Source organism: Mirounga leonina, unplaced genomic scaffold, assembly GCF_011800145.1.
Source record: "Mirounga leonina isolate KUSES-001 unplaced genomic scaffold, KU_Mleo_1.0 Mir_180, whole genome shotgun sequence".
Classification (NCBI taxonomy): Eukaryota; Metazoa; Chordata; class Mammalia; order Carnivora; family Phocidae; genus Mirounga; species Mirounga leonina.
The window spans coordinates 18,963,676-18,978,238 of record NW_023270469.1 but is presented as its reverse complement, the minus strand read 5'-3'; the positions used below and the strand labels follow the sequence as shown (position 1 = coordinate 18,978,238).

The 14,563-nt window shown below is 45.2% G+C and overlaps 1 protein-coding gene across 1 annotated transcript in view; it reads right to left on the bottom strand.

Moving 5' to 3' along the window:
* Window positions 1–14,563, bottom strand: part of CMTM4 (CKLF like MARVEL transmembrane domain containing 4) — a 64,345-nt gene extending 49,782 nt beyond the window's left edge. The window contains exon 1 of the mRNA XM_035025050.1: window positions 14,306–14,563. Within this exon, the coding sequence (XP_034880941.1) occupies window positions 14,306–14,491 (186 nt within the window). The 5' untranslated portion in view covers window positions 14,492–14,563. The remainder of the gene's footprint in view (window positions 1–14,305) is intronic.

Below are 14,563 nucleotides of genomic sequence, written 5' to 3'. Positions count from 1 at the left end.
AGGAAGGAAGGAAGGAAGGAAGGAAGGAAGGAAGGAAGGAAGGAAGGAAGGAAGGAATCACAGAGTCCAGAGAGTGAGGGACACATGTAGTTTAAGCTGGTGCTCCATCACAGGAGACCAATCAGAACAAAGAAAACCCATGATGGGCACAGCAGGGCCAGTAGGAAGAGGGGTAGGGGAGAGCAAACAGGGAAGAGGGGTAGGGGAGAGCAAACAGGGAAGAGGATACAGGACCCAGCCTTACCCCAGCCCACTCCCTGCTGGGGTAGCTTCTGGCTGGGCAAAAGGCTGCAGTGCCCTTGCAGGATCAGCGTGTTACTGTGGGAGAACAAGGAGCTTCCAGCCAGGATGAGGTAGCAGATCCAGGTCAAGAGAACCTGAAATGGGAGCGTGACTCAACTAGAACCTAGCTGGAGGAGCCAGGACTCATGCGCATGAAGGGTAACAGCCAGCATTCACCAGGTGCTTCTCTCAGCCAGGTTCCACGCCAGGCACTTTCTATTCAACCTCACGCCAACCCTGCGGCGGCAGGTGATCCTCTTCCCTGTATTCCTTCAGTTCTGGCCTGACTCAGGCCCCTGAAGACCAGGCTGAGGACTAAAGGGCATGGCCCTAAGTGTAGGTGATCAAGATCTATTTCTGTGAAGGAAAGTGACCAGGGAAAAACAAGAAAACAAGAGAGAAACCCAAAGTGGGGTACAGAAAGCTGTAACGGAGGCTCTTCCAGTGACCCAACAGCTCAGCTGGAGGAGCAGGGGACACGGAGAGAAAGGGACAAATGAAACTGGGAGGGCCTAACATGCATGCAGTGGATAAAAATCCAGCCCACACAGGCCCCTCTCCAGATATCCCACATCTCAGACTAAATTGTGAAAGATTTTGAAATGGACCAAAAGGGTTACCGAGTATCTTCAATGCAAGAATGGGCCTTGTTAGAACATACCTTTCCAAGTTATCTGATCCTATGGGATTTGTCCCTTTTATGGCCTTTGAGATATTTTGCAACTCTTTTAAGTTGTACAAAACTGATAAGCCGTGCAAATGATTCTTGTCTGTAGACAGGCAAATTAACTGTCTGGTGGAGAGACAAGTGATCCCCCTTAGAGCCAAAGTGGCATCTATTTGAAATTCATTTCATGGTGTATGTGTGTGCAAATCCTTGAATTTTCCTTTGAACAGATTGGAATCCTACTGGTTGAATCTTACTGGTTCCCTCATTAATTAATAAACTCTTTTATATTTGTACGAGAGTTGTGATTTTATCCTTTAAAGATTCTCTTTTAAGACCCATAAACAAGCAAAAGTCCGAATGGATGCCAATAATGTATAGTAGCTGTTCTACGGGGGAAAAACAGGTTCCAGAGGTCAACAATTCTTTTGACCCCAAGTAATCTGAAGTGCTGGCTCAAGCGAACAGGGAGACAATCTAGCCTCAATTTTTACCTCTCTACCCCTCTTCCACCAGCAGTCTCCAGCTTCCTCACAACTTCCACTCACTCTGATCTCAGAAATTCTTAAATTTCAGTGGCAGTCCGAGGAGCTAAAAGAGAAGGACTGAGAGGCTCCCCTTTATAACGAAACCAACACCTCTCCAGGCTCTGACAGATGTGACCCCTTCGCTGTGGAAGAATCGGGAGCCGGAAGGGCTCTCAAGGCTGGCAGACCTCCCAGGAGCCGTGCTGGCCGAAGAGGGGAAACAGAAATGGACTAAGTCCCTGTAGGACGGGAAAGATGCGTGATGTTGGTGCAAGGCTCAAAACCTGCCTAGTGGTTGTAGAAACACAGCGTGCTCGCTGCAGGCTGGCTGCTGAGCTCCCCACCTCGTAGCCGGGGGGACCATCAGCAAGTTAGTGAGATCAAAAAGCCTGTTTTCTCATCTGTAAAGCATCTGCCTCATAGGACTGCTGTGGGCATTAAATGAGAGAACACATGTGTAACACTCAGCAGTCTGGCACATAGTAAATGCGCAATAAATGTTAGCTTCAATAGTTTTCTGACTGAGAATGAATTGAATATAATGTAAAAATAAAAACAAGGACTATAATAAAACCTAACTGCCACCTACCTATAAATTGCATTTGTCACATCTTTTCCACTCCCTTTGCCAAAAGACCAACTGGGTCTTCATTTCTCACCTGAATTACTCAACGTCTCCTATCATGCAGCCTGTTCTCATCTCATCCACCTCAAAATCATCCCTCCTCACCCCCTTTAACCCAGCGACAGCCAAGAGAAATAGGAGAACCACATAAGTGATTGTACATTTTTTAACAGCCAGATTTTTAAAAAGTAGAAAGAAACAGAATTTCATAGTATATTTACCCAGTTACATCTAAAGTATTATTTTGACATGTGATTAATATAAAAAATTGAGATATTTCACATTTTCTTTTCCTATTACAACTTCAAAATCTAGCATGTATTTTATACTTATGCACATCTCAATTCATACTATCCACATTTCAAGTAGCCTCAGCTCCAACCGCTCCCCATCTCTTTCAGGAAATCCAAATTCATTGGCCTCACAAATCAGGCCCTTTCCAACCTGGGTCCTCCTCCCCTTACCCAGGCTTACCCGTCCTCCTTACCTGCCCCTCCCCCCAGGCTTACCTGTCCTCCTTACCTGCGCCCCCCCCCAGGCTTACCTGTCCTCCTTACCTGCCCCCCCAGGCTTACCTGTCCTCCTTACCTGCCCCCCCCTTTGCTGGGATTGCCCCCAGCTCCCAGCACCTGGTATATTTCTCCCCCACAGGACACACCACACCTATGCCAGCCACTGGCTATTCAACACTAACACGTGAAGTGCCCGTTTCCCACAAGGGCCTCCTTGCCAAGCTGTCCCCGGCCTCTAGGAGGGCGCCCTTGGCTCTGGTGGTAAGAACACCCCACACCAAACCCTCACTCCCAAGCCGACTATGAGCGCATCGGAGGCAAGGACCTTTGTCCTGTTTATGCACAACAGCAGATGACCCAGCCAAGGGTTTCAAACACATATATAGATTTTTTTTTTTTAAGGGGAGAATACGTTAGCACTCTTACCATTTAGCTACTGATCTTGATCTAACTCTGAAGTCATTCAGCCAACTCTTAAAGTATACACAATATACAGGGTTTGGCCCAAAAATGGTGGAGACATAGTAGGCAAGCTAAAGAGGCAACTACCGCTGGGACCGCCATTGTTCCTGGGGTTTGGGTTGTTGGTTTTTTGTTTTTTGGGTTTTTTTATTGGCACAAAAATCTTTTAGCTTTAAACTGTTTTTCATAGCTGTGCTGGAATAAATGGGAAACCACAAAAATGAAGGCTTCCACTGCACCAGTCATCAAATTGTAGTGGTAAGAAAGAAGCCATCCAAAACTATCCACATCTGATTGAACTCTCAACATTTTAAGTGTTTATTAACCCATATAATTCCCAAACTTAACCAGTCATTTGAAATGCTCAGAGACAAAATCCTGGGTTTCAGTATTTCCTACAGCCCCCTCCAGCCTCCAGAAGATGGAGGCCTCCCTTCCCAGGGCCCCATGCAACTGCTATTCTTTTATATTCATCAGAGAGCTTTATAAAGACAACCACTAGGACCAGCCTCAATCCTAGTTGACTTTTTCTTTACACATGTTAAGTTTCTGTGCTGAGGGCTCTCAAAAGATGTTGGCTTGGCGGATCCTGAGCGATCCTCTCTATCAACATGTTAATCAGAAAGCAGAAAACTTCGATAATAATCGGAGAATCCCTGGTTTTCATCTTACACTTTCCTAAGCAAAAAGCTTGGCGAGGCCTCTTATGGTTTCCCCTCCTTTTACAAAAATCTGCCTTCTAAGCAAAAGCTTCTGTTTCCTAGTAGCAGTAGATACCCTTTTAAAACTCACAGTTCAAAAAAAGAAAAAAAAAGAATTACAGTGGCATTTTGTTTCCATACTTTTCTCCCCAATATTTTCCACCCAGAACCGAGTCCGGAAGCTTATTTGTAAGTACACAAATGTAGGTTATTTTTCCCTCATAGATCCTATGTTTTCAAATAGTTTGACCTTAAAAACTACCTTAAGTGACACTCCCTTTTCTCTCTGCATATTCAACTGGCTGACGAGGGCCTTACTATGTGCCAGGTACTGTTTGAGACCCTGGGGATATAGCAGGAAACTTAACACACGACACCTCTACTCTCACAGAGCTGAAGTTCTAGTCGGGTGGTCCAAGCTATGAAGAAAAATTAAGCAGGGAGAGGGGATCAAGAGTGGGGGTGGGGGGTGTCCTACTTTACACAGGGTGCTCAGGGAAGGTCTCTTTGGAGCAGAACAAAGAACAACAGTGCTGGAGAACAGAGCCAAGTGACATTTTTTTGGGAAGGGGGCAGGGAGCGGAGGATGCAAGAATAAATCTCAAATGGGAAGACTCTGAGGCAGGAGTCTGTTACTCAAATGTCAATCAAAGCTTCTGATCAACAAAAAATAATCAGTACCATAAAATCCCAGCCAAAAAAGAAATTGGCCTGATTACTATTTAATGCAGTTATATTAGTCTTTTTGAAATGTAATTAGTACCTAGCCCCACAGTCTCTCAATCTCCCATTTCTACATTAATGAACTCTAGGGGTCCCAGGGGGACCCCACTCTGAAAACCAGTGACAGACCCCACCGTTTAATGTCTGGAGACAAGACCACACATGACAGGCGCTGAGATGGAACACTGGACCCCACCTTGAGTGAGAATCTTTCACACAAAAATCTTCCCCATCAAGAAGTTAAACTGCTTAAAAATAAAATAAGATTTCCCAAAGGAGGTGTTGCTTTCTAAATTCTGTACCCTTCCACTCATCTGTCCCTTCTCCAGCCAGCTGCAGGCCTGCTCCCCAGCCCTGGACCACTTTGAACGGAGCCTTTGAAAGTTTAAGTTGGCTTTCGGCCACCACACAAGATGCTGAGGCCATCCCCTTGTCCGGGGGTGCCTTGTTCTCTCATTCTCTACCTCTCCCGGTCTATCCTTCTTCCTCCTGGGCTCTCTGAAGTCCCACCTCGCTAATGAATCCAAATCCCAGCTCATCTCGCCCTGCTTTTTATTTCTCGCGCACACGTACAGCCTGTCCCCCGGCCCCGGGATAATCTTATTTTCCAAACAACAATATCAGGACACATTGTCAGTACATGAGTACTTGTTATATGAATCACTATAATTGCAATGCTTGGACTATTTCATAATTTAAAGTATTTTTTTTTTTTTTAACTTCAGATGCACTTATATATCGTCTGATGAGACAGCACAGCACATTGGGACCATCTGGGAAAATTCAGAATCTGTGATCACAGTCACGGGCCTTTGACTACAGCTCTATTCTCTAGTAAACAACTGGATTTTCCAGAGAAATCGGATGTCATCCTACAAAAGGATCTGAAGCTACTTCCAGCAATGAGGAGACGAGGCAGTGACAGCAGCTGCAGGGGGAGGGCCAGAATGCTGGCATTCCCAGGTTATTTCAAGAGCTCATGGAACTAGCAGGACCACCGTACGAAACAATCAGCCTCGGCGGCCCCACAGACCTCAGCCCTTTATGGGGCGGACCACCTATGTGCTGTAGCTCAGGTATCTCCAGAACTCCCTCTAGGCTGGAAATATGCCTCTCCTGAGCACCCAAGCAAGGCATCCGTTTTACCAGGAGGGACAAGCATCACGGATTGGGCAGTGCACTTACACTCCCGTCTTAACTCCTCTAAGCGTCCTCTGAAGGGCCACGACCTGGGAAAGGCTCTTCCCGTGCTCGAATTATGAAAAAAGGCCCTCCCCCGGGGCCATCAAGGAAGAATTGATCTTGCCCTGTGACTCTGGAGGAACCAGAAGGTCTTACTGAGCTCACCGTTCCCCACTGGTAAGCACACTGGAGAACTGGAATAAACTGGGACCTTCAGGCATATTGCAGAGAAATGCTGACCAAGTCCATAATTTTTTTAATGCTCAGAAATTTAATGATACTGCCCTTTGATCTAGTAAAAGCATTCCTTAAAATGTAACAAAAAATAGTAACAAATCAAAATAAGAGTGCAGGATATTTACTGAGTATTCTTCTTAATAGCAAAAAATTGGAAACCATGATCTTATTGAGCCTCTGGAAGAGAAAAACTCCAAACATCTTTTCATTTCATCTGTCATACTGAGATTTCTTTTTTCCTCGTTTCCTATATGTTACAATTTTTAAAAATGGAAATATAATTGACATTTAACAATTTATTAGTTTCAGGTGTACGACATAATGATTCGATATTTGTTTATATTGGGAAATAATCACCACAATAACCTAGTTAATATGTGTTATCATCCATAGCTATAAATTTTTTTTCTTATGATGAAAACTTTTAAGATCTACTCCCTTACAACTTTCAAATATGCAACACAGGATTATTAACGATAGCCACCATGCTATAGCACGTTATAACCCCATATAATATTTTAACTAATAGAATGAGGGTAAATTCCTCTCAAATGAAAGAAATTTTGCCTTTAGCAAATAAATAAATCAAGTGCCCACTATCGTGCAGAATGCTTGTTGTTGTTGTTTTTTAACAGGAAAAGTTATTGAACAAATGTTTAAGCTTTTAGTTTCTTCAGGAGTTCTGTATTGTCTAAATCGTGCTCCCCAAAGGCCTCCAAATTACAAAGTAGGTAAAAGTAAGTTAAAGGTTATGGTCAGTACATTAGCTTTCAGGCTAACGTATGTTAAGATAGAACTTTTAACGGCTAACGTTTTAATAATTTTTTAATAGAAGATATTTGCATGTGGCATATAATTCAAAAAGTATAAAAAGTCATACAGTATGGGGCGCCTGGGTGGCTCAGTCGTTAAGCGTCTGCCTTCGGCTCAGGTCATGATCCCAGGGTCCTGGGATCGAGCCCCGCATCGGGCTCTCTGCTCAGCGGGAAGCCTGCTTCTCCCTCTCCCACTCCCCCTGCTTGTGTTCCCTCGCTCGCTGTGTCTCTCTGTCAAATAAATAAATAAAATCTTTAAAAAAAAAAAAAAAAGTCATACAGTAAAACTAAGTCTCCCTTCCACTCTGGCCCTCAGCCACCGGTTTCCCAACTTGTGTCATTTTAGAGATATTCTATAGTGCCAACAGGTCTGTAACACGTTGTATGTGAGGCACTTTGCTCAGGATTTTATATGCTAGGCTCATCAGTGCACAGTACTATCATCAACCCTAATTTATAAGTCAAGAGACCGGCTTGTGGCGTGAAATGAACAAGAAATTGGCCAAACGTCTCATACTCTCAGAACCCATCCCCATCTTCCCACTCCCCAACACACACACACACACACCCCACCCCACCCCCTAACAAAGGTGACTTGATGTTAAGTTGTTCTCCCCACCCCTAAATACTCTCCCACCAACTTCACCATCTGTTTGCCTGGCTAATTTGACTTTCCATACAAATTTTAGAATCAGGGCACCTGGCTGGCTCGGTCGGTAGAGTATGCTACTCTTGATTTTGAGGCTATGGGTTTGAGTCCCACACTGGGTGTAGAGATTACTTAAAAAAATAAAATCCTTTAAAAAAAAAAAACCCAAAAATTTAGAATCAGTTTGTCTCTCTCTAAAAAAATCTTGCAGGGATTTTGGGATTGTGTTAAACCTATTGATCAATTTGTGGAAAATATTAAACCTATACTGAGTCTTCTGTGGGGCACCTGGGTGGCTCAGTCGTTAAGCCTTAAGCATCTGCCTTCGGCTCAGGTCATGATCCCAGGGTCCTGGCCACTCCGCGAGGAGCCTGCTTCTCCCTCTCCCTCTACTGCTCCCCCTACTCGTGCTCACTCTCTCTCTGTCAAATAAATAAAATCTTTTTAAAAAAAACCCTATACTGAGGCTTCTAAACCATGAACATAGTAATATCTGTCCACTTATTTAGGTTGTCTTTAATTTCTTTCTCCACTGTTTTGTAATTTTCAGTGTACAGATCCTGTACATATTTCATTAGATTTATACCTAAGTATTCCATTCTTTTCAGAGCTATTGTAACTGTCAGGGTTTTCTTGTTTGTTTTTTCCTGTTTCTAATGATTTATTGCTTTTATTGTATATATATATATATACAGATATAGAAATACTGATTTTTATGTCTTGACCTTGTATTTTATAACTGTGCTAACTCACTTATTAGTTCTAGGAGCTTTATCTAGAGATTCCCATGGGATTGTCTACACAGACAATCATGCCATCTGCAAAGAGGGACAGTTTTCTTTCTTTTCAGTCTGTCTGCCTTCCATTTATTTTTCCTGCACTGGCCAGCACTTCCAGGACAATGCTGGATATCAGTGGTGAGAATAGAGATCATTGTTTTGTTCCCCATCACAGGGGGAAAACTTTCATTTTCACCACTAAGTATGTTAGCTGTAGATTTATTTTATTTTATTTTATTTATTTATTTGACAGAGAGAGGCACAGCGAGAGAGGGAACACAGCAGGGGGAGGGGAAGAGGGAGAAGCAGGCTTCCCTTGGAGCAGGGAGCCCGACACAGGGCTCGATCCCAGGACCCTGGGATCATGACCCGAGTGGAGGGCAGACTCTTAACGACTGAGACACCCAGGAGCCCCTGTAGATTTTTGATAGATTGTCTTTTTTGGATTGAGGAAGTTCCCTTCTCTTCCTAGTTTGCTGGCAGCATTTATCCTGAATGAATGAATGTTGAATTCTGTGAAATGTTTTTTCTGCAGCCATTGACATAATGTGTGTTTTGTTACTTAAGCTGGTCATTTGGTGGATTACATCTATTGATTTTGGAAAACTGAACCAGTCTTTTATACCTGGAATAAATCACAGTTGTTGGTGGTGTACTATTCTTTCTACATAATATCCCTGGATTTGATTTCCTAGTATTTTGTGGAGGATTTTTGAGTCTGTGTTCATGAGAATGATTGGTTTATAGTATTCTTTTCTTGAACTCTTTGTCTGGTTTTATAAAATGGATGTGTACTTACACTCTCCTGAGGTCTGGGATGATAATTTTATTATTTTGAACACCAAAAAAGTTAAGAGTGGTTTTAACTTTGCTTTTCTGTTAGAATTAATTTGATTTTAAGTCTTTGGCCATGAAGACAACTTCCAAAGATAACAATAATTTCCTAAGTGAAAATGAGACTGTTTTACAAGGAGCCACTTTAAGGTAGATCTGAGAACCCATTGCAGTGAAACCCACTACTTCACCCACAGGCCCTGTCACATCCCCGCACATAGCAGGAATGGTGAGGGGTTTTGCCCAGCTGGCTTGAGATAAAGAGCAGACAAGGTTTCCATCAAATAAAAGATATGTTATTACTCAACCCTGAAATGTAAATACTCATATTTGCCTTTGAATTACCTAAGAAAGCACCTATCAGACATTGACTTTTTTTTTTTTTTAAGATTTTTATTTATTTATTTGACAGAGACACAGCGAGAGAGGGAACACAAGCAGGGGGAGTAGAAGAGGGAGAAGCAGGCTTCCCGCAGAGCAGGGAGCCTGATGCGGGGCTCGATCCCAGGACCCTGGGATCATGACCTGAGCTGAAGATAGACACGTAATGACTGAGCCACCCAGGCACCCCTCAGACATTGACTTCTTAGTTCTTACAATTCCTAAAATGCTTGGTCATTACTAACCACATTACACTATTGAAGAAGCCAAGACAAGGATAGGTTTAAGAGATTTCAAGATCAGCGGAACTAAAATCTGAATTTAAACACCTCATATCACCCAACTTGGTTATAAAGAGTTCTAAAATAACGACAATACAATGTCAGAAAGTCAATCAGGCATGGGAGAAGCTTAAGAAAAGGATCTGAGGCAAAAGAGCTTCCTGAGAGGTCTTTTTAGAACTGAAATACTAGGGGCGTCTGAGTGGCTCAGTCGGTTAAGAGGCTGCCTTTGGCTCAGGTCACGATCCCAGGGTCCTGGGACTGGGCCCCGCGTCAGGATCCCTGCTCAGCGGGGAGTCTGCTTGTCCCTCTGCCCCCCACCCTCACTCCATGCTCATGCTCCCTCTCTCTCTCAAATAAATAAAATCTTTACTAAAAAAAATAGAAGTGAAATGCTGACTCTCTTGGCACTTTTGAGAAGGCCCATCCCCTCACTGAGGAAGTGGACAGACCTGTTGGGTGAGGGGCAGGACCCCACACAGGAACTGCACACCTGCATAATGGCCACTGAGAAATCGAAACCCTTGTAAGTCTCTTAAGCATGCAAAAGTCACCCAAGCCATCACCAGGGTGGCCAAAACCACAGAAATGTCCTTGGACTCAAGGTCGCCTGCTCTGTGCAACTCAAAATGACGTGTCCAGGAGGCAGTAAAGAGCACACTCTGAAACCAGACTGCCACGGGGTTCAAATCCCAGCACTACCACCCACCAGCCATGTGACCTTGAATGAGACACAACCTGTGTGCCTCAATTTCCTCATCCATAACCTAGGGGTAACAACAGTAGAGTAAGCTCTCACTAAATAATGCCTACTGGGGCCTGTCCTCTTCTGACCCTGTCCTAACTCATGGTATAAATGACCGAATGCCTTCCCCAACCACCCAACCCCCAACCCACGAGCAAAACTATGCTTTCAACCAAGCTGATGAGAAAAAGCAAAAGGCCTACATTAACTATTTCATTAACTGATGTCTGGAAGCTAAAAACCAATAAGCACTCACAGAATCCACATTCACAAGAAGGAAGGAAGTATTGGGGCGCCTGGGTGGCTCAGCTGCTAAGCAGCTCGTCTGCCTTCGGCTCAGGTCATGATCCCAGGGTCCTGGGATCGAGCCCCACATTGGGCTCCCTGGTCATGGGAAGCCTGCTTCTCCCTCTCCCGCTCCCCCTGCTTGTGTTCCCTCTCTCGCTGTGTCTCTCTCTGTCAAATAAATAAAATCTTAAAAAAAAATTTAATCTATGAAAATACTGATCAATTTTCATTTTTCAGATTAGTTTTAATATCAAAAACATTTCATTTAAAATATCAATTTAACTTTTTTTTTAAGATTTTATTTATTTATTTGAGAGAGGGAGAGAGAGAGAGCACGAGCAGGAAGCCCATTGCAGGACTCGATCCCAGGACCCTGGGATCATGACCTGAGCCAAAGGCAAAAGCTTAACGGACTGAGCTACCCAGGAGCCCCAACAATTTAACTTTTAAATCACTAGGAAGTTGGGGCACCTGGGTGGCTCAGTTGGTTATGCGAAGGACTGTTGATTTCAGCTCAGGTCATGATCTCAAGGTCCTGAGATTGCTTGGGGGGGGGGGTCTGAGCTCAGCGGGGAGTCTGCCTCTCTCTCTCCCTCTTCCCCGCACTAGCTCTCTTTTTCGCTCTCTAAAATAAATAAATAAATCTTAAAAAAAAATAAATCACTAGGAAGTAAACTATTTTTAATTCAAATATATAATTGTAATTTGGGGATGGCAATTTCACCAAGTTTCTTTAAAGACAGGAAATATTAATTAGCAGCAATGATATCTTTTATTACACACTAAGCACCTAAAATGCTAGGTGCTAATTTATACATCACCTCATTCTCTTAATCCTTTTAGGAGGCAAAGGCTCGTTTTACAGTAAAACCTCAGCCTTGAGGTTGAGTATAATGGTTCTGATAGAGAACTGATTGCTAGCACCTGTGAGAGGCTTTAATACTTTGCCAAAAAAAAAAAAAAAGATATAGAGGGGCGCCTGGGTGGCTCATTTGGTTAAGTGTCTGAGTTGAGCCTGCCTCACCATTTCCCTGTCTCTCCCTCTGCTTGTGCACTCTCTCTCAAATGCATAAATAAAATCTTTTAAATAAATCAATAAATAAAATGATATAGAAAGGTAAGTTCAGGGCGTGGCCCAGTCAGTTAAGCGTCTGCCTTTGCTCAGGTCATGATCCTCGGGTCCTGGGTTCCAGCCCCACATCTGGTTCCTGCTCAGCAGGGAGCCTGCTTCTCCCTCTCCCCCTGCTCATGCTGTCTCTCTCTCTCTCTCTTGCTCACTCTTTCTCTCAAATAAATAAATAAAGTCTTAAAAAAATAGTAAGTCTGAAACTTGAATGTGCATGTGAATCACCGGGGGAATCCTGTTAAAGTGCAGATTATGATTCAGAAGGTCTAGGGTTGGCTCTCCGAGTCTGCATTTCCAACAAGCTCTCAGATGCTGGTAATGGTGCTGTTCTATGGACCACACTTGGAGTAGCAAGGATCACTACAGGTTGCAAGAGGCCACAAACCACAAAAAATGTCCATGAAAAAACTAAAATGAAAAAGTCAGATATTTCTCAAAAACAGTATGTTAACTGTAATACAAGCTCTAAGGTAAGAATTATAACTTATCCGTATTTCCTGATGGGATTCTGAACTTTGTAAACATCTTAAAAATATCTTCACAAGGACTTCTTGTTTAAATCTAGAGTCCAATCTCTCAGCTTTGTGAGGGTTCCGCCCCCAAAAAACCCTGACTTGATATCAAGGCTGAGAAGCCAAGTACATGGAAGACTGTTTCAAGTTGCCGTACCCTTCAAGCAGGTCCCTTTCTTTCACTCACCCACACATCCTCTTACTGTTTAAATTCAAACATGAGACAAATGGCAGAGTTACGCGAGATTTTAGGGGCTGGGCCCGCAAGTTTTTCCAGATGAAAAGCAAATTTCTACGACAAAACAGCATCTTACCAAAAGGCAATGACAAATACCACCGGCTTCCATTCCTGGCCTTAGGTGACAAAGTCCCAGCGATGAGATGGCAACCAGCACTTTATACAAACTACTGATTTTCATTCTTTTACCAGATCCTTTGAGTGGCTAGTTCTCTTTACTTTCAAAAGTCCACAGAATAAACAAAGGAAGGTACTTAGCAAGGCCCTATTTTCCACCTGGGTCCAAGTTCACGCCCTGTTTTTTTACTCATTTCTGATTATCTGTGCTGTACTCAAACATTGGCTAGCTGCCTCTTTTAAAAGGCAGTTATACACCACCCTCCTCCCTCCCCCACCTCCTCCATTCTCTTTGCTAACAGCAATGCCTAACTACAGAACCAACATATCCCTGAGAACATTCCAGCTTACCGGATAAGGTCAGTTTAAAATTCTAGAGAGGGGTAACCTATTCCATTTGCCTTTTTTAGAGCCCTTCAAAAATATCCCCTGTCCATCAGCAGAACAAGCCGGAGAGAGAGAAAATAGTCTATGATTCTGCAATTTACAAACACTGAGACCTTCATTTAAAGGGTGTCCACATTTTATATTATTCCCAAGGGATGTTTATCTATGTACTCAACTAAGCATAAGCCCAGTGCCTGGAAGAAACAATATGCACACATTGCAGCTCTAAGCAAATGGCTTCTCTGGCCGAGAAGGCTATAAAGTTTTGCTGCCAGGCCTCAGAGGAAGGCCTACCTGTGACAGGGAATACGGGACACGTTTTTTCCCTGAACTGGAGCATGCCCTGTCCACTAGAGAGCTAAGCAACTGCCCAGAGAGGCCTGTTACAAAACCATAGAAGAGGGGCAGAAGTGGTAGGCCTCTGCCCTGAATACCCTGGAAGCTGAAAAGAAGAATTCTGAGATGAGCTCTACTATCGACAAGTCTGACAGAAAGTTCTCTGTTTCTGTTGCCTCCAACACTGGCTGCCCTCCTCCAGTGATTTAACTCTGGGTACCAATTGGGCAATGCCAGCCACCGAGCTGGGGCAGAGGACTGAGGGATGCTGGTTGGGTCTTCTAGGTTAATTAGCGGGAATCAAACCTCTGCGGTATAAACTGGAGACTTTGGGGGGCAGATCTGGGCACCCCCGCTGCATCTAGGCTACATGCCTCCATTCAACACATTTATTGAGTATCTACCCTATGCCCTGCACTCTGCCACACGCGGAGAAGGAAATCAAGCCACAGTCCCCAGTGGTGGAAGCAGACAGAGAAGGGCCTTCAGCGGAGGTGGAGGTTGTGAGGGCCCCGAAAACCTGCCACAAATTGCTGTGACCAGCAGTCACCCAGGGGACAGCATGACCTCCGCGCCGGGCTTCGCTGACCACCAAGCCCAATAATGAAAAAGGCTGGCGACGGCGAAGGCGGGAGTGAACAGGTAGGCCCGGGGGGCAGGTGTTCAGGTAGGAGGCGCACAGCTGAGGCTGCAGGGCTGGAGAGGGCAGGGTCCCCAGGGAAGGTGGGAGGGCGGCCCAGGACCCCGCGAGGGAGAGGGGGCGCGAGCAGCTGGGGTCTGGCCCCGGGAGGCGAGTGCGCGGCGGCGGCCCGCAGGGCCTGCGCCCCCGAAGCGGTAGCGGGGAGGGAAGGCGCCCGGCTAGGCCGCCCGCCCGCACCTGGGGCCCGCCCGGCACCTACCACTTGGGCGACCTTGAGGCAGCCGAGCGCGCCGCGCAGGTAGTCGGGGTCGCAGCGCAGGCCGGCCAGCCCGCGGCGCTGGCTCACCGGCTCGGTGGTGGGCTGGTACGGGCTGCTGGCGCCCGAGATCATGGAGGTGCTCGAGGCCTCGCCCTCGAAGCCGTCCAGCTCCTCGCCGCTCCGCATGCTGCCGCCCGACCCGGGCCGCCTCGCGCGGCCGGCCCCCGGCGCCCGGAGCTGGCGGGCTCAGCGGGGCCG